Source organism: Odontesthes bonariensis, chromosome 14 (genome assembly GCF_027942865.1).
Source record: "Odontesthes bonariensis isolate fOdoBon6 chromosome 14, fOdoBon6.hap1, whole genome shotgun sequence".
Lineage (NCBI taxonomy): Eukaryota > Metazoa > Chordata > Actinopteri > Atheriniformes > Atherinopsidae > Odontesthes > Odontesthes bonariensis.
Genome location: NC_134519.1, coordinates 23,614,594 through 23,633,348, shown reverse-complemented (window position 1 = coordinate 23,633,348; position 18,755 = coordinate 23,614,594). Strand labels below are relative to the sequence as shown.

At 39.8% G+C, this 18,755-nt stretch overlaps 3 protein-coding genes across 4 annotated transcripts; all 3 read left to right on the top strand.

Annotated features, from left to right (window-relative positions):
• The first annotated feature begins 1,058 nt into the window (after positions 1-1,058).
• On the top strand, positions 1,059-4,073 carry rbp1.1 (retinol binding protein 1, cellular, tandem duplicate 1). The gene is made up of 4 exons (XM_075483681.1): positions 1,059-1,194; positions 1,532-1,710; positions 2,351-2,452; positions 3,458-4,073. Exons 1-4 carry the CDS (start codon positions 1,122-1,124, stop codon positions 3,506-3,508), a joined length of 405 nt encoding a protein of 134 aa, XP_075339796.1. The 5' UTR covers positions 1,059-1,121; the 3' UTR covers positions 3,509-4,073.
• Positions 4,074-6,391: 2,318 nt separating this feature from the next.
• Positions 6,392-9,180, top strand: LOC142399177 (retinol-binding protein 2-like). Its single transcript, XM_075483683.1, has 4 exons — positions 6,392-6,464; positions 6,850-7,028; positions 8,893-8,994; positions 9,127-9,180. The coding sequence occupies exons 1-4, from the start codon at positions 6,392-6,394 to the stop codon at positions 9,178-9,180; spliced, it is 408 nt and encodes a 135-aa protein (XP_075339798.1).
• A 1,421-nt stretch (positions 9,181-10,601) lies between these two features.
• copb2 (COPI coat complex subunit beta 2) lies at positions 10,602-18,196 on the top strand. Of its 2 annotated transcripts, none has more exons than XM_075483677.1 (22): positions 10,602-10,710; positions 11,175-11,312; positions 11,448-11,534; positions 11,781-11,907; positions 12,030-12,178; positions 12,516-12,662; positions 12,818-12,917; positions 13,044-13,186; positions 13,509-13,708; positions 13,870-13,980; positions 14,118-14,206; positions 14,298-14,404; positions 14,668-14,811; positions 15,176-15,306; positions 15,518-15,725; positions 15,888-15,998; positions 16,173-16,387; positions 16,490-16,628; positions 16,785-16,922; positions 17,088-17,165; positions 17,347-17,529; positions 17,761-18,196. In XM_075483677.1, the coding sequence occupies exons 1-22, from the start codon at positions 10,708-10,710 to the stop codon at positions 17,854-17,856; spliced, it is 2,844 nt and encodes a 947-aa protein (XP_075339792.1). In that variant the 5' UTR covers positions 10,602-10,707; the 3' UTR covers positions 17,857-18,196. The 2 variants fall into 2 exon arrangements, with proteins under 2 accessions (XP_075339792.1, XP_075339791.1); XM_075483676.1 differs by having other exon boundaries at positions 17,758-18,196.
• Positions 18,197-18,755: the final 559 nt, after the last annotated feature.

Sequence of the window (18,755 nt, the reverse complement as noted above, 5' to 3'; positions counted from 1 at the left end):
AGTTTTTAACCTGGGTCTGAAAGTTGTTTCTGAAATGCCAACCAACAGCTATCTTGTTATTTGTGTACATCTCAACCACTAAGCACCCAAGATTGTAGTTTAGACTATAATCTGTGTCTTTTCCCCTTTTCTTCTTCTTATGGATATCGCCATGGGTGCCTGCTCTCTGCAGCTCCCTCCAAACAGCAATTCATTGTGGATCTATTCAGTCTCCCCATTATTGTCCACACACTGTCTGTGAGGCCTCTATTATTCTCACTGAAGGATTTAAAGTAATCCTGACAGTTGCTCAGCTACAGGAGGTGTTTTCTCACAGAGTCCAATGGCTGAAAGCGCTGCTGTGCCACTGATACTGAATGGCATCCTCCCAAAGATGATGGTGTGTGCATGTGTGTGTGTGTGTCAGTAAAGGATTCAGACAGCAGGATGGCTGCAGATGGCTCAAAAGAGAGATTATCAAATTAATTTAGTTATTTAGGCAAGACAAAAGATGTGACAGACCCATTGTGGACTTGTAATTGTTCCATTTGGATGGGTTTTCAGCTCAGGTGATTTGGCTGTCACAATATGAACATTCCCCTCACGATATGCTCCTCCCAGCCATTTGTTACAGATCTTTGGATGATTTTTACTCCAGTTTTTGATGGCACTGCAGTTTGTTTTATAAGCCTGTTTTAGCCTAAACATCTTGGAAACAGGCCCCCATCTAATGCAGCAGAATCAGCTTGCAGGCCAAATCTACCACACGTGGAGTTGCATATAAACGGGCCAGTGTCCAATAATAAAGGATGTGTATTCATCCTAATCCCACCTAAGCAAGTAAGCATTCATCAGCATAAAGCACACAAGTGAGTTCCCCATATATCGGCATCCTTCATGTTCCCATCATGCAACATGATCGCAGAGGGATTGTGAGATTACGTAGATTGTTGGCAGCGGAATGGATGTGGGAGGTGCACGCGACAATTAAGCATGAGAACCGGCAGGTAATCGGATTAAAGAGAGTTTGGTTCATATTGGGGGTTTTTGACAGCATTGTCTGCACTCCCTCACGAGCAACCACTCACAGCAGACCCCCTCATTCACTGGAAGTAAGGAAAACTGCAGAAAAAACAGCCAACATGCCAGTTAACCTGACCGGATACTGGAAAATGAGCTCCAATGAAAACTTCGAGGAGTACCTGAAGGCTCTGGGTGAGTTCACGGCGGGTCAGCGGACAGGCGTCATACCGTTTAGGTGACAAGTTTAAAGCTGTTGATACTGCCAGGTAGTCTAGCAAAACATCTATGTCCAATGTAATTAACATACATTTAATATTTTGCTAGATTTTTGTTTCAAAACTATAGTTTAATTTCAATTACCTTAACCTCCATTTTTTTTTTTTTTTTTTTTTTTTTTTTTAATTTCGTGTTGATCGTTTTTTTGTGTGTGTGTGTTTATCCGCCTATAACTGCGCGCAAATTCACTGGTTCACTCGTTTTCTCATTCGTTATTGCTTTCTTTCTTTTTCTCTTTCGGTGTCTGTCATAGATGTGAATGTTGCCATCAGGAAAATTGCCACCTTACTCAAACCTGACAAGGACATCGTTCACGATGGGGACCACATAATCATCAAGACCCTCAGTACCTTCAAAAACTACAACATGGACTTCCATGTGGGCAAAGAGTTTGAGGAGGATCTGAGTGGAGTGGATGACAGAAAGTGCATGGTGAGAATGTGGATGTGGCACACAGATAATGCAACACCAGCTAGAAGCCTGTCAAGAGACTTGTGAGACATTATAGTTATTTTCCTTCAGGAGTGGCTTGTCACCAGTGTCATTTGGGTGTAAATTCTGTGGGTGTTCCGACTGATTTTTGAGGAGCCCATCAAGGCTACAGTATAATGAGCAGATGGTCCAGTGAAAGTTGGTTATTTCCTACAGCACTTTCCTCCTACTCACAAAACTTCCCTCAAACTTTTAGCACTATTTTCAGTGGCTGGGTGTAATAACGACTGGTGTCAGAGACTGCATGGAAAGGGCTGAAAGAGGCCGAGTCAAAGTCAAGACTCATTTAATCAGATTGTGTTTCTGAATAGCAAATAGGATAAAAGATTATCTGTGTCCCCCTTGAAACCCCTTTTGTGTGTGCTGATAGGCTGATTATAGATAAGCTATAAGCAGTAGGGATGGTGGCTGAGAGAGAAAGTCACATGTGTCTGAATAATTATTGTATGTGGGAACAGGGAAGACCAAGGCTCTAATATGAGCCTGTTATGTTTGTTTTATGTTAATCATCAACCTGTGGCTGATGTCGCATGTATTATAGGCATTCATGTCTCTTTCTTGTTGCTGTGACCTCATGCAGACCACCATCAGCTGGGAGGGAGACAAGCTGGTGTGTGTTCAGAAGGGGGAGATTGAAGGAAGAGGCTGGACCCACTGGGTGGAGGGAGATGAGCTTCATCTGGTGAGAAAACATTGACTCCTGCCATGAATATTAATCCGGGCAATTTAGACGCTTTAATCCAGATCCAAAATGCCTCTCAGCACTGTCTGTGAAGTGCATATATTTTCATGTGTGACTCCAGTTCGAAACAGCCCACAAGCTTGTAACATTAGTCTGCGTGTGGTCCACACAGACTAATAATTTCTGAAAGTATGCAGCTGTAACTCATTTACAACCAAATAAATTATAGCATGTGCACAAAAGGAGCTAGCGCTTAATGTTCTAATGGGAAATGGGACAAGCATACGTGTTTTGATTCTCAATTGTTCCCTTCAGGAGCAAAATGCATGATTAAATCTTAAAGTGTGCATTTCTTCAACTCATTTATTTGGCTCTCCTGCTGATCATCATCAACCGACACTTTCAGTTATCAAGCGCAACATCAGCCATGTTATTATCCTGCCTTTGCTCATTTCTGCAAAAAAAATTAATACTACAACTTCTTTTTAATGTATCCTCTGTGAAATTCATTGTGTAGCTCAGCTCGGCCTATAATGAACCAATTTGCATCTGAAAAGTAATGACGAGCATATTATCGTTTACATTATCCCAGCAATATCAGATTTTCTTCTGTATGATTACTGCTATCAAAGCTAAGTAAAAATAATCTCCCAAATTATTTGGTTTAAGTGATGCCAGCAGATGTCTTCAATCAGGAGCCATGAAATTAGGCGTTAGTGGGAAGTTCCCAAAGGCTCAAGAGGGTTTAGAGGGCAACAGTGACCTCTGATGGCAGAAGATATATTGCAGGTTTAACGAATATATTAGCATCCATTAGTGATAATTCTTTTTCTGCTTCACAATAAAGCAAAAAAACAACAACAAAAAAAAACCTACAGCTTACAACAATTTAACAGTGAAAGTACTTCCAGTTAAATTATTATCATTAGATACAGTTTGTCTCTTAATACTGACTCTTTTGCAGGTCAGTCTGTAGATGACAAATTTTGTTTTGTCCCCATGCAGGAGCTGAGAGCTGCAGGAGCTGTTTCCAAGCAAATCTTCAAGAAGACCTAAACCAACTCTTATTAAGCAAGGCAGTGCTTCCAGCAGCAGACACTGGCTCAGATAGACATATCAGATACAACCCACCCCGTACCATCCAACTTTCCTTTTGGTCCCTTGGGTCTCTCCATAAGATACTGTGATGAATATTATTTCCACTAAATGCAAAAAAATTAATCCATCTAGATTGTTGCTTTATTTTAAAGAATGGGCAATTTGGCATGTGACATTTATCATATACAAGACTGTATTTTTGTCTCATGGCGAGTGCTGTGATTAGCAAGTTTAGATATACATGCATACTGCTAGCTGTAGCTGCTCTCTTGATGAGCCAGACTTCTAAAGCAATGCACTGACGAGATTCGGTCATTGGTTATGGATTATGTGAAGAGAACAGTAATACAACAAGTTAGCTCTCTAAACTTTTCTTGTGAATGGAAAGCAATGAGCGCTATGAAGTTGTCTGATACTGATGCTCAATATCCAAAATGAATGTCAAGAATAGATGTATGAATTTATCCATTCTAAATCTTGTGGGACTGTGTCTCTGATGGTAAAAATGGTTCAGTCAATAAATTAAGCAGGTGAATGAAGCAATGGCATCATTTGTCTTTTCTGTGTTGATAAACCCTCCAATATATCTTTATTTTATTGATATGACATTGAAATGAACAGCTGTTTTCTGGAAGTGCCTCCTCAACACTGTGATAGGGCTCTGAGGGCCACTACTTGCAAATAAAGCAGACAACTCAACTCATAATAATGTCTGCATCGACTCTCCTGATTTGGATAATCTGTCTAACTCGCTCGCTCATTCTTTGCTGCTACTGCTGCTCGCTCTGCTGTTCTCCCTCCTGCTGCTTCCTGTGCATTCACTACCACGGCGTCAATCTGCAGGCTCTGTTTATTTACGATTCCCTAGAGGGTTGTTATTGATTTCTCCTTGCTTTTGCTTTGGGCTCTTAAAAAAATGATGGTCTCAGGTAGAGGTCAAAACAGAGTCTGCCGCCAGAGAACTTCATTTACATCTATCCTCAATAAAATGTTCGGAATTTGTGGGATTTTCTCCCCCTCTGCTATTATTATTTCTCTTGGATGTTTGACATTGCTTTCCATTCATCTTCTGAAGGTTACAGAGTTTCGCTGTGTTCATCTTAAATCTGACATGAGACGTGTATGTTCCTGCAAGGTTATAGCGTAAAACCTTCTAGTACGGTTAAGCGTGTAAGGCTGCTATAATTAGTTGACTCAAAAGTGGACCTGTAGAATTTACACAATCTCACATAGAATCTAATACTTTGCATCAGAAAGTAAATATCAGGACAAAATTAGTGCCCTAAACCTCATGCCGAACCTTACCCAAAAAATCCTGTAAAGACGCTAATACTAGCCATGAGACACGGAGACGTGAAGGTTATGTTTCTGCCTTCCAAATGCCTTTCATCACACAGCTCAATGTGATTCATGTTAGAGAGGATTTAGAATTGGGTATGCCCGATGATGACTGTATAATAACTGGGAATACCCGCACTACACCACTGTTTGTCTCTAATGTTTCTTAAGTGATGTAATTACTTAGGGTTACCTAATTACGGTTACCTTTTTGGGGAATGTGGTCTCTTCAGAAATGTATGCCAATGAATATTTATGATAATATGAATATTTTGATAATATGTCCCAGGATGCTGATTAAAAACAACACACAAACATGCATAATAGTAAAATGACACAAATACAAAATATGCCTGAACCCTCTTCACTGATATTCAGTTCCATAATCTTTGATAAGAATAACAGTCGTTATACTATATTTTAATGCTGATTTCAGCTCTCTGTGAAGGCTTTAGGCCGGGACTTAGAGATGGTCTTTTAAAACAGTTCATCTTTTTCGATTCAGCCATGCTATTGTAGAGTTCAAATGTGAGCCTCAGATCTGGTTGTCCTGTTGACAGACTCAAAAACTTAATCTCAAGCCTAAACTGGTCAACAACTCGTCCTAAAGTGCCTTGATAATCCCCTGATTTCATCGTTCCTTTGATACATTCACTACTTTCACCTGCAGAATAGCAAGGCACCCCCCACTGTTACAGTGGGCAGGAGCTTCTTTTACTTACGAGCTTTATTTCATCACCTGAATACAAATGGTCCTATATTGTTTCCTCTGTCCGCAGTACGTTGCCCCAGAAAAACATTTATATTGCCACTTTCCTTGCAGCCTTTGGAATTGGTAAGTTTTTAGATAATGGCACTTATAATACTCTCTGCTGTCTTTTGTCATGTAAATTCAAGAAAATGAAGTGAACATGAGCTATTCTTTATCTATTTTTAACTGTTTTACATAATATGCATACCTAATGTCTTATATTCATATCTTTTGTGTCTGCCTGTATTTAAGTCAAGGAACTGATTCATGTTTTTCCAATAACTGTGTGCATTTCATGTCTGCATTTTTTATTTCGTTACATAAACAGGTTGAACTTTATTAAACCTTGAGTTCAAAGTCCAGACACTCCGGGCTGGTTTTTGGAGTTTGCCAATGAGAGGAAATCAAATAAAGAGAAAACTCTCCTGGCACTGTTACAGAATAGTTCCTCCTGTCTGTACATTGACCACTGACTATCACTGAAATATGTGTATGCGTATTTGCTTAAAGGTGCATGTTTGGGAAAGCGCGATGGTGGCGGTGCATGTCTGTGTGTGCTACTGGATATGTCCCTGATATCCCCCCTCCTCCTCAAAAAAACAACTGCCAATCATCTCACTGCATAAAGCTCACTCATTTATAGCTGTCAGCCCTCATGTCCCTGACATATATAAATCAAGAGGACACACTGTTCCTTCCCCATCCTCAATTTGTCTAAAGTCTACATACCGTAGCGTCACTAGTTTGCCACCATGCCTGCAGACTTCACTGGGAAATGGATACTGGAAACCAATGACAAATTTGAGGAATACTTGAAAGTGTTGAGTAAGAAATGAAATGTTTTTTTGGTCTGAAGTGGCTTCGGTATATGTTGAGATTGTTACAGCACAATGTAGAGGCGGCATGAGTGGCAAAATTTTGTTGAATTAATTTGTTGGGTTTTTTTGTTAATTGGGCCTGTTTGAGTCTACCTTTCAGCTAATTTACAAAACATTGTGTATTTATTCTCTACAGTTTCTTGTTGAATGCAGACATCATTGCAAATACAAAAAAATAAACATTCCTTCAATATAATCAAATTATCCATTCTTAGTTGTATGATGATAGCTAAGAAGTCAACATGTGATGATCAATCAAAGTAGAACTGATTTAAATCTTGAATTATGTTCCTTTTCAAATGTACTATTAAATCTCTCTATTCTTGTCCCAGATATTGACTTTGCAACAAGGAAAATTGCCATCTCCTTGTCTCAGACCAAAGTGGTCGTCCAAGACGGAAACAAGTTTGACTTCAAAACACTCAGCACCTTTAGGAATTATGAGCTCGCCTTCACTGTAGGTGTGGAGTTTGATGAGTACACTAAGGGGCTAGACAACAAACACGTCAAGGTTGGTTGACCTCTCATGCATGGAATCCATTTGACACAAGACTCTGTACTTTTTAGATGTGTGCACAGATAAATTACTGGCACGCGCTGTCTGTGAGGAATCTCTACTGAGAACAGCAGCAGCGAGTAACATGATGCACTTTTACTTTGTACAACAGAACTGAGCACACTGCTGTATAATATCAAATATTGTCAAATGATACTGAATTGTATGACTGTTTTAATAACTGGATATTTAATGTAAAACTAACAGATTATATTACTTAGATGAAAAATACGCACGATTGGAACACAGTGCAACAATTGTTACATTTCATCAAATCTAATTTTTTTTAAATGACAATGTTTTAAAACATTTTTTCAGGAGCTTGTGTGTACAACTTTATTTTTATGACAGACTCAGTCCTCTTAACCGCTCCGGTGCTGTACAGGTTTCCACCATACTTCAGAGACATTTGCCTTTTTTAGCGGCTCATCGCTGAAGTGGTTGCTGTCCCCCTTTAAGATTATTTGAATTAAATGATACTTTTTAATCTAAAAAGAGGAACTTATATTTCCTCTTCTTTAGAATTTTTTTGTGGTTTTTTTTCTAACACCGTCCACAGAGGTTGACATTATGCAATGTAATGTCCTCACGCTGTCCGGGTATTCATAGAAACTCCGGTTTCTACTGATAACCACAGTGCTAAATCAGAGGTCTGTTCTCAGAGCTAGATTATTAGGTAACACACTGTGCATGGTGTCATTTTAGGAGGATAATTCAGCTCTTGCTGCTATGGCTCTTTCTGTACGTCCTGATTACTGCTACAGCTGCGTTTCAACTGATTTATAATTGTTCTCTAATCCTCCAGTGTCATTTTTCCACCTCTCTGAATACTCAGTCAGATTTTTCAGTTCCTCTGGTAATTCTTCTCCATTTGGAGCCATGATGAAAGCATGCAAATAGACTGAGAAAGAAATGTTTTTTTGTAGCTGGTTTGAAATCTTTATGCAGTTAGGCTTATTGGAAATCACATGTGTTCTCAGTTTTGCTTTACTGACACACTCTCTTGCTTTTGTTGAAATGAGTTGTCTACTTTCCGGATTGCAAATATACATATTTTTTCCTTTAAAGTATTTGTTTGGGTCATTCATAGCATAGGGAAACATTTTTACTTGTTAGCTTTAGACTAGCTTTTGATGGAAGGGATATTGTACATTGAAACAGACCTTGAAAAAAACAACAACCTTGTAATAAACCGAAAAAGATATAAACCAGACATATATGTATTTAGACTGCTATGTTACAAGCAGTATATGCTGTTAATGTTGTTGTTGTTTTCCTTTTGCACTTTTCTAAGTAAATACATACTGCCTTAGCGTATGATATTTACTATACAAAAATAAAGATAATAAGATATGATAATAATAAAAAAAACTGTCTAAATGTGGTCTCATAATATAGATTTTTGCAGTGTAACTCACAGATATTTAGATTTAGTGAAAACATATACACAGTTTTAATGGTATTTTTCATTGTGATTGTAAACTGGCATGTAGTAGTTTGGAAGTGTTCGATTACTCTACGCTTTTGTGAATGTGCGTCAGCTATTCCTTCTGAGACTTTACACTGTCTGACATATGCACGATACATGAAAGAAGAGCAAATCCAACACCAAAACATCTTTTATTGCTAATTCCACCAGTGTAAATTAGTGATCCCTTGTTGTTGCATTAACTTAAAAGTTGAATAATTGTGAGTGCTGAAAGATCTCATATAAGTTCATTCATGAAGGGGATTCTTCGCAATAATGTTCCATCACAAATACATTATTGATGATAATTCATTAACCAGGGATGATAAGAGACTATATATTGTTTTGTAGAGTCTGGTAAAGTGGGAGGGGGACCAGCTGGTGTGCACTCAGAAAGGTGAGAAGTCCAACCGTGGCTGGAAACACTGGATCGAAGGAGACAAACTCTACCTGGTGGGTTGACAGTGTTGGTCTTGATCACTCAGTTCTAGTGGGAGGTATCACAGTTATCACAGTCATTGCTGTCCTGTTGTTTGAATGATCCCTCTGCTGAATAACAGCAACAGAGTCCATTTTCTTTTGCAGGAGCTGACATGTGAAGATGTAGTTTGCCTTCAAGTGTTCAGGAGGAAAGAATAAAGTCTGTCTTTATTTTTATTCACCCTGCTTACGAAGACAAGATTTGAATCTACATTCACTTAACGTGTTTTTCCAAACATGGACAGACTGAATCAATGAAGGTGCTTTAAGAATATACCATGTTATGTTTAAACTGCATGTAGTTGTATGTAAGTGCAATCATGGGCGTTTCCACCGCATCTAACATCAGAATCAGAGAAGTGATGGAAATTATTTCTTCATATTAACACACTTGTAATAAATATTACTTATAAACACAAACCATTGTCTGTGGTTGTACCAGCATACACAATAATGGAACTAACTTTTGGAATTATTTTCATGAGGGTTTAATGTTGTATTTGATGCATCCAAACCCATGCTTAAATCGCCATCTGCTGGAAGCATGTGGTAGTTTTGATTTCACACAGCACTGTAATATCTACTACTTCATGTTCCCACTGAAATAAATGGCTCAAACCAACATATTAAGAAAGCCAAACATTGAGTATTAAACTACTAATTTTTTCAAAATATGCAAGAAACCTGCAGCAAACTTTGAGTGGATGTGCGTAGAACGTTTGGTAGATCGTGAAGCATATTATTTGATTTCATTTGTCCTCTTTCTCACTCATTGGGTTTTCTAAATATCTTCATAATTTCCTTTTTTTTCTGGGCTTCATTTATGCAATTTACACACAGACGTAATATCATACATATGAACCAAAGACTTAACTCAGTTGTGAAGATTTCAGAGACAACAGTGTAAACAAAACCAAGGAAAAGTTGCCATGTCAGTGTACATATGAAATGCCAGGTAATCCTCGAACAGTAGATCCAATCATCTCCTTGTTGATAAATGACAGTCTACCTCCATCTATTCCTTGAATTTGTGGTATTACACCAGCATGGAAAAACACCAAGAACAAATTAACTTATTTTTAGTTAATAAAATGAAATGATATCACATTAAATGCAGATGGTTCCAATGGTGGGTCATTTTGGAAAAGATTTGTTAATATGGGATAGTTCTTTTCGCACATTGGATCTGGATGTGAATTGAGACCATTAAACTTTTGTTTGTTACAGTTAATGCAAAAAGTTTAAAGTGCATCAGAATAACTCTCAAATCTATCATCTTTGACCTTTGGATTAAGAGATTTCCTCACACAAATCCCTCTCCCACCGGCCTGTGCTCCTGATGTACATATATGAGCGTTAAAGTCATGAATGACAAACATTTTGCAGGCCATTGTCAAACAAAAATGTAAAGTGAGCACATTTCAGTTCAGTGTCACCGTTGTAACTGTTGACTGGTGCAGCACAGAGTGGTGTAAAAATTATTTTATTACTCTATAGCTCTGGTGCAGCACAGCTGGCAGAACTTCGTGTCACGTCATCATTTCCAGAGTGTCAGTCACGCGAGATTGTGTTTCAGGAAGTTCCACGTCAGTATCCAGTGCAGTGCTCAAAGAAATCGCAACATTCGGATCCCATCTGTTCACAAAATATTTACCTAATCTAATTGCGACAACACGGGGATAAAACATGGTAAGCTATATTTCAAATAGCTATTAGTTAATTGTATTTTCTTAAATGTCATCTAAAACTTTCGATTAAATTTAAAAAGGGGAGTGAAGCAGTGTCACGTATTGTTGCTCTCTTGGAAATAGCTTAGCGGCTAACTAGCTCGAGTTAGCATGGGAGCTTTCGAGCTTGTAGCTAATGTCTGAAGTTGTCTAACCTTGGCTGTTTTTCAGCTGTATATGTTCCTAACTCTTCTCCGAATTACTTGTTGAATTAGTCATGCTAGGATACACAAATGCTGGATGTCTGAAATGAATCAATCCGCTAGCTTTGGAGTTAGCTGTTAACCGGTGCTGTGGTGTCTATACCACATCTATTGCTCCGGAAATTTATGTTGACACAGTAGTTTTTTATGTGAATCAAATGCTCATCTATACTGTGAGTTTGAACAGTGGAGTGAAACACGCTCACATGTTTTGTCTTTAAAGCCTCTGAGGCTGGACATTAAGCGGAGGCTGACAGCCAGGTCGGACCGAGTGAAGAGTGTGGACCTTCACCCGACTGAGCCATGGATGCTGGCCAGTCTGTACAACGGCAGCGTCTGCGTGTGGAACCACGAAACACAGGTAAGAAAACTAATAGAGGGGATCCCTGCAGGGTCGCACAGCATGAAAAAACCTAAATATTTCTGCCTACATATGACAGACACACCAGTGGGGAGGTTGCAAACTACAACTACACCGTTTTTCTTTTTTTTCCAGACACTGGTCAAGACTTTCGAAGTGTGTGACCTCCCTGTTAGAGCTTCAAAGTTTGTGGCAAGGAAGAACTGGGTCATCACAGGAGCAGTGAGTAAAATGTGGTTGTTTTTACGTTGGACTGGCACCTCCAAAAAAGTTTTCCATAAGCACAAATAATTTTGCAAATTGTTATTACAAAGGGGATTTGAGGATAAACAGGCTTTAATTTCCACACTGTTTAAGTATTTGAATGTCTTCAGTAAAATCTTGGGAGTGTGATATTTCAGAGTTTGCATAGGGGGCACTTATTAGATTATACTGTTATACATGATTCTTTTTGTTATCTCTGCACAGGATGACATGCAGATCCGTGTGTTCAACTACAACACCTTGGAGCGCGTCCACATGTTTGAAGCCCACTCTGACTACATCCGCTGCATTGCCGTCCATCCAACCCAGCCGTACATCCTCACCAGCAGTGGTATGCTAGTAACCACGGCATCCTACACTCTTCCACTTTCTAGACAGACAATGCAAGTACGTCTCTGCATTACTATATTCACGTGTGTGCACAAGCTTGATTGTTTTTTTTCGCCCGTTAAGATGACATGCTGATCAAGCTATGGGACTGGGAGAAGAAGTGGTCGTGCAGCCAGGTGTTTGAGGGTCACACTCATTATGTTATGCAGATTGTCATCAACCCAAAAGACAACAATCAGTTTGCCAGCGCCTCCCTGGACAGAACAATTAAGGTAGGCGCCACTTGATGTGAAATTTTCTTCAATTCAAGGCACTTTTCCACCTCAGGATTTTTTATTTATTCAGATAAAGATATCCTGTGGGAATATAAAATGGTTCTACGTTTTCAAAGGTCTAACCAAATATTTTGATAAGGCAGTTACAAGTAAAAAAAATTGCAGTTTAAAAGCATTTTTGGACATTTGTCTTGGTGAAAATGTGCTTTAGATGTTGCAAATTTTGCAAAATCATTGAATGGGAACTGTTGGAGACCAAGACTATTGCAGTACTATAGCGGAGGCACTGAGGAACATTAATTGATTCTAAATCACATTCTTTGGGGTTGTACAGGTTTGGCAGCTGGGCTCTTCATCTCCCAATTTCACTTTGGAGGGTCATGAGAAGGGCGTGAACTGTATTGACTACTACAGCGGAGGAGACAAGCCCTACTTGATATCAGGAGCTGATGACCGCCAGGTCAAAATCTGGGACTACCAGGTTAGAAAACTCGACCTGATGTTTCGTTTGGTGCAGTTATCCACTTTCTTTTAAGTGTTCAGAGTGAGTCACTGAAAACCTTACAAACAGGGCAGAGACTATTTTACATTGAAAAGAAGTCTAAGATTACAGACTACTGTCTCTGTGTGTAATAGAACAAGACCTGCGTTCAGACTCTGGAGGGCCATGCCCAGAATGTCTCTTGTGTCAGCTTCCACCCTGAACTGCCCATCATCATCACTGGATCTGAAGATGGTGAGCAGGCACCCACCCTCCACCCTCCCTCCACTGTCACAAATACAGAAGACATGACTCTGTCATTGCTTTGTGTGACGTTTTCCTTTTCTTTTTTTTTCTTCTTTCTTCTCTCTCTCACTGTAGGCACTGTGCGTATCTGGCACTCAAGCACTTACCGCCTGGAAAGCACACTGAACTATGGCATGGAACGAGTGTGGTGTGTGTGCGGCCTCAGGGGTTCCAACAATGTGGCTCTGGGATATGATGAAGGCAGCATCATTATCAAGGTGGGTGAAAAGAACAGTGTTTTTTTTGTTAGTTTTTTTTTTAAACTTCTGGATTAGAGAAAACTTTTGTCTATTATGTTTTTAATAAATATGCACAGTGAAAGAGTAATTCATTTATTTATTTTTTTAACCTTTTTTTAATGTTTTTACTTGATTCCTCAAGAATTCTACAGATCAAATTGACAAAAGAAGTTTGCTCGGCAGCCAAAAAAAAATCAAAAAAAAATCTAAGTAGCTTACTGAAGAATTTCACCTACGAAAGACACGAAGAGCAAATGATGATTGAGCATCAAAACAAAATGGTTTCTTCCTTGCTGTGTAGGTGGGTCGTGAGGAGCCAGCAATGTCTATGGACACTAATGGCAAAATAATCTGGGCTAAACACAGTGAAATACAGCAAGCCAACCTCAAGGCTATGGGTGATGCCGAAATCAAAGACGGGGAGAGACTGCCATTGGCTGTCAAAGACATGGGCAGCTGTGAGATTTACCCTCAAACCATCCAGCATAATCCTAATGGAAGGTACACACACACACACACACACACTCTCTTTGTTAGTATTTCAGAAATCAGCAGCCGTGAACATCTCAAATGTTTGTCTGTGGTACTTAAAGTAGTAATTAATGGGAAAGAGTATCTCTATCCTGGCTTATCACTAATTAGTGTGCGCTTGTGTTTATTAGGTTTGTTGTGGTGTGTGGAGATGGAGAGTATATCATCTACACTGCTATGGCTTTGAGGAATAAGAGCTTTGGTTCAGCACAAGAGTTCGTCTGGGCACACGACTCCTCCGAGTAAGTGTATGGTTTGAGAAGTAGATATGGGGAATATATTTCACAGCTTCACACGTTTGAGAGTTATACATCCCCTCTGAGCTATTACCATTCTACAAGTTGAATATGGTTTGCTTTTTATCATTTGTTTTCAACAGATATGCCATCAGAGAAAGCAACAGTATTGTCAAAATCTTCAAAAACTTCAAAGAGAAGAAATCTTTTAAGCCTGACTTCGGAGCAGAAGGTAATCACGCAGTTGTTGCCTGCTAGATTTGTGCTTCTGGAAGCGGAGTGGATGGAACGGTTTTATTCACTGTATGTCCTGGCATCTGCAGGAATCTATGGAGGCTTCTTGCTTGGTGTGAGGTCAGTGAATGGCCTTGCGTTTTATGACTGGGAAAACACTGAGCTCATCCGCCGCATCGAGATCCAGCCCAAGCACGTAAGACTGAGTAACATTGCCCTTTAACATCCTGTCCTTTATTTGATCATAATTTCAGCTCTGGTCATGTTTTATCAGTTAGGGGCATCTACAATATTACATTTTTGCATAAATGTTGCTAATGAAACTGCCACAATTTAATCTTATGCTTCTTTGTTGTGATTTTTAGCAGGTATAGCATTACATACTTGGAAAAAAAAGTCTGTTTTCCAGTAATTCCAGTAACTTTCCCTTTTCTAATGTCTCTTTCGCAATTCATTCAGATCTTTTGGTCAGACTCTGGAGAATTGGTCTGCATTGCTACTGAGGAGTCCTTCTTCATTCTACGTTACCTGTCAGAAAAAGTAGCCTCCTCCCAGGAGAACAATGAAGGAGTGACCGAGGACGGTATTGAAGATGCCTTTGAGGTCAGTGTGTGTATTTTCTTCTTTAGACATTAAGATGAACTTCTTCTTTCACTGTTGTCATTGAACAAAGTTAGCTGGAGGGTGCTTATAAAAACCAAAACCTGTAATGAACAGACACACACTTTAACCAATGTAATGTTTTTACAAAGCTTAACTGGCTCTGGCATGAACCCAGATTCGGAATTAAAGATCATCATGGATACTCCCACGGAGAACCCCTCCGGAGTCTGGTTCTCAGCTTTGCCAAGCGTAATTTTAAGTTGGCATTATATTTAGATTAGAGGTGTATATTTGTTTGCATCTAAAACTATATCTATTGCTAGAATTTACATTCATATCTTTCTTCTCAATTTCATCTGTACAGGTCCAGGGAGAGATCCAGGAGATTGTGAAGACTGGCCTTTGGGTTGGTGACTGCTTCATCTACACCAGCTCTGTAAACAGACTCAACTACTTTGTTGGAGGAGAAATAGTGACTATTGCACACCTGGACAGGTAAAGACAGACTGATTAAACTTGACTTTGGTGGTACAGTAAGCATTGTTGACTACAGTGTACTGTAAACTCTACCTTGATTGGGAAATTCACAGAATCCGCAAGCTGCGTGACACATTCTTGAAAAATGTAGGAAGCTCTAAACGATAACTGCAACGATAACTGAGAATGATTCAGCGTTTTAAATGCCTGCTGCTCTCTTTTCGTGAAGGACCATGTACCTGCTGGGTTATATTCCAAAAGATGACCGTCTGTATCTGGGAGACAAGGAGCTCAACATTGTTAGTTATTCGCTGCTGGTGTCTGTCCTGGAGTACCAGACTGCCGTAATGAGGAGAGACTTTGGAATGGCAGACAAGGTGCTGCCCACTATCCCTAAAGAGCAGAGGACCAGGGTGGCACATTTCCTCGAGAAACAGGTGAGGAAACTCTTTATTTTTCTTTATTTTCTTTTTATTTGACTTTCCTTTTAACAAGATGACGTATTTTTAGTTTGATTGAGATCGATCGATCCAGAGTGGATACAGCTTTATGCTTTCTGTTTGATAATGATGATGGATTCGGTTTGTTCGTCTTCTCAGGGCTTCAAACAGCAGGCGCTGGCAGTGTCCACTGACTCAGAGCACAGGTTCGAGTTGGCCTTGCAACTGGGAGAGTTGAAGATAGCCTACCAGCTGGCTGTGGAAGCAGAGGTAAATGCGTGCTTTTAAAACTGAGGCTAACTTTATGTCTTTATCGCATCTTTGACCCATCTGAAAACATTTCTAGACAGTCCTCAGAGACTTTTCCTTTGTTGTTATTCATGTCATTACTGCATAGGCTCTCTGTCACCACATTGCTAATTTTTGCTACTCTGACCCCTGCAGTCGGAGCAGAAGTGGAAGCAGCTAGCTGAGCTGGCTATCAGTAAATGCCAATTTGGCCTGGCCCAAGAGTGCCTGCACCACGCTCAGGATTATGGCGGCCTGCTCCTCCTTGCCACTGCCTCTGGCAATGCCACCATGGTGGGCAAACTGGCTGAAGGGGCCGAAAGGGACGGCAAGAACAACGTGGCCTTCATGACTTACTTCCTGCAGGGAAAGTGAGTATTAGATATGTGACAACACGGTGCGCAAGAATACTGTATGTTCCTTACTGGCGAAGACGAGCAGCCTAACGAATTTGGTTGCCGTCCTGTTTCCAGACTGGATCAATGTTTGGAGCTTTTGATCAAGACAAACAGACTACCAGAGGCAGCTTTTCTGGCTCGCACCTACCTTCCCAGCCAGGTGTCTCGTGTGGTCAAATTGTGGAGGGAAAGTTTAGCCAAAGTCAACCAGAAGGTCGGTTCATTCATCAAGCTGTTGTATGTTAATTATATTTGATGTTTGGGTTTCATCCATTTCTGTGGACAAGTCTGTATTTTACATTTTATCAAATAGAAGAAGAGTTTGAATGCTTGGATATTTTGGATTTTTCATTGTAAAACCTCCTTACAGGCAGCCGAATCCTTAGCAGACCCCACAGAGTATGAAAATCTGTTCCCTGGGCTGAAAGAAGCATTTGCAGCTGAGCATTATCTGAGAGAGAGCTGCTTGGGAAGCTCCAGACCTGCTAAAGACTATCCACTTGTTACAGTAAGTTATGTCTTGTGGCAAAAGTGACAAACAGCATCATTTTGCTGTAAGGATACGACGGTTTCATATTATAACTGCCAGTGACTTGCATTTAAAAATAATAATCATCCTGTACTCAGAATGTTGATCTCATTTATGCTTTTTTTTTTTTAAATCTCTTTTTAGCCCAACGAGGACAGGAATATTCTCGAGGAGGCTCAGGGATATGAGCCCAAAGGCACCTTCATCCCCCTTATCCCCAAGGTTTGTCCAGTGTTTCATTTTCTGTTAACTTAATGACTGGTTGCAGTTATCCATACCTGCCTTCATTTTCAGAGCTTCTGTTATTTTGCAAAAAATCGCATTCTACTAAAGGTTTGCTAAAATTTAGAAAAGTGCTCCGGAAGCTTCAAACTTTCATCCTTTCACACTCTTTTCTCGGCAGACACAAGATAGTGAAGAATCCAGCTCGGTTCCAGAAGCGTCTGAGACACCCTCACAGCCTGAACCCCCCACAGCTCCTGCAGCAATAGATGAAGTGGAGAAAGAGGAAGAGGACGAGGAGGAAGAAGAAGAAGAAGATGAAGAAGAAGAAAGTCCGGCGTTCTCAGAGTCACAGAAAGACAAGGTTAGACGTCCCTTGATTTTTAGATTTTGACGTTTGTTGTCAAAAGGAAGCAACTCTCAGATTGTTAATTGATTGCCGTTCTAACTGCTTAAACTGAGTTGGCACCGGTTTCTTGATATTTGATTTATTTGGCACAACTCAGAAGCAACATTTTAAGGTAGATTATTAAGATCTCATGAGACTCTTTAAGAGAATAATACTGTTTTCCTCGGTTTGTGTGTCTGTCAGCAGTCTCTGGATGAGCTGGAGGTGGACCTGGACAACATGGAGCTGGATGACATCGACACCACAGACGTTAACCTCGATGATGACTTTCTAGACGATTAAGACCTGCCACCATTCTGCTCCCAAGCACTCTTCAGATCATATTTAAAAGAAAGAGACCAAACCCCTTTTCCCCCTTTTTTTTATGTATTTCAGAAAATGTTATATTGTCATGTCCAGCTTCAGCAGTGTCAGGGTTTGATTAGAGGATTCTATCAGAGACATTTTATTCAAAAATCAAGGTTGACATCGTATCCACCCTGTTTTGTACACATTTTACTGCTTGGGAACCGCTGACTAACTGTCCACCAGACAATGTAATTTTACTCTCTGCTTTGTATTGTCTGTAATGCAAATCAAAGTTCATTAAGTCCAATAAATTGTGTTGCTGTACATATTCACAGTTGATGTTAAGAGCGCTTCATGTCCAATGGTCCATACTTCATTTACATCAATACGGTTATTCTAGAGTGAACCGTTAGAAAAGTTTAATTTGAGAAATGTGTGATTATTTGGAAGAGGGAAAAAGAAAAAAAATGGGACATGTCGAAGTCACAGGGATGGTGGTGGTGGAAAAAAAGATAACCCTGTTGTGGAAAAACATGGCTTATTTGGGAGTGTAGACAGTTGTAATACAGGACTTGTCTTGTGGGAGTATTAAACACTCGGAGAAACCTCAGACAACTCTTACACACATTAAACATTTAGACATATAGCAGGTGTAGATGATGACTAATGATGGCTATGTTGGACAGCTTCAAGTGACCTGTGATGGTGGGACAGATTTGACCTGCGTGGGCATACAGTACACGAGTCATGCAACCTTTGATAATGCTCTTTGTTACACGTTTTACGAGTAATTAAATCTTAAGCAAGAAAGGCCTATTGTAGTGTGTTAATTTGCTATGAAAAAATATCCAAGGCATCGTGCTTCAGAATTAATGTGCTAAAAAGTGATACAA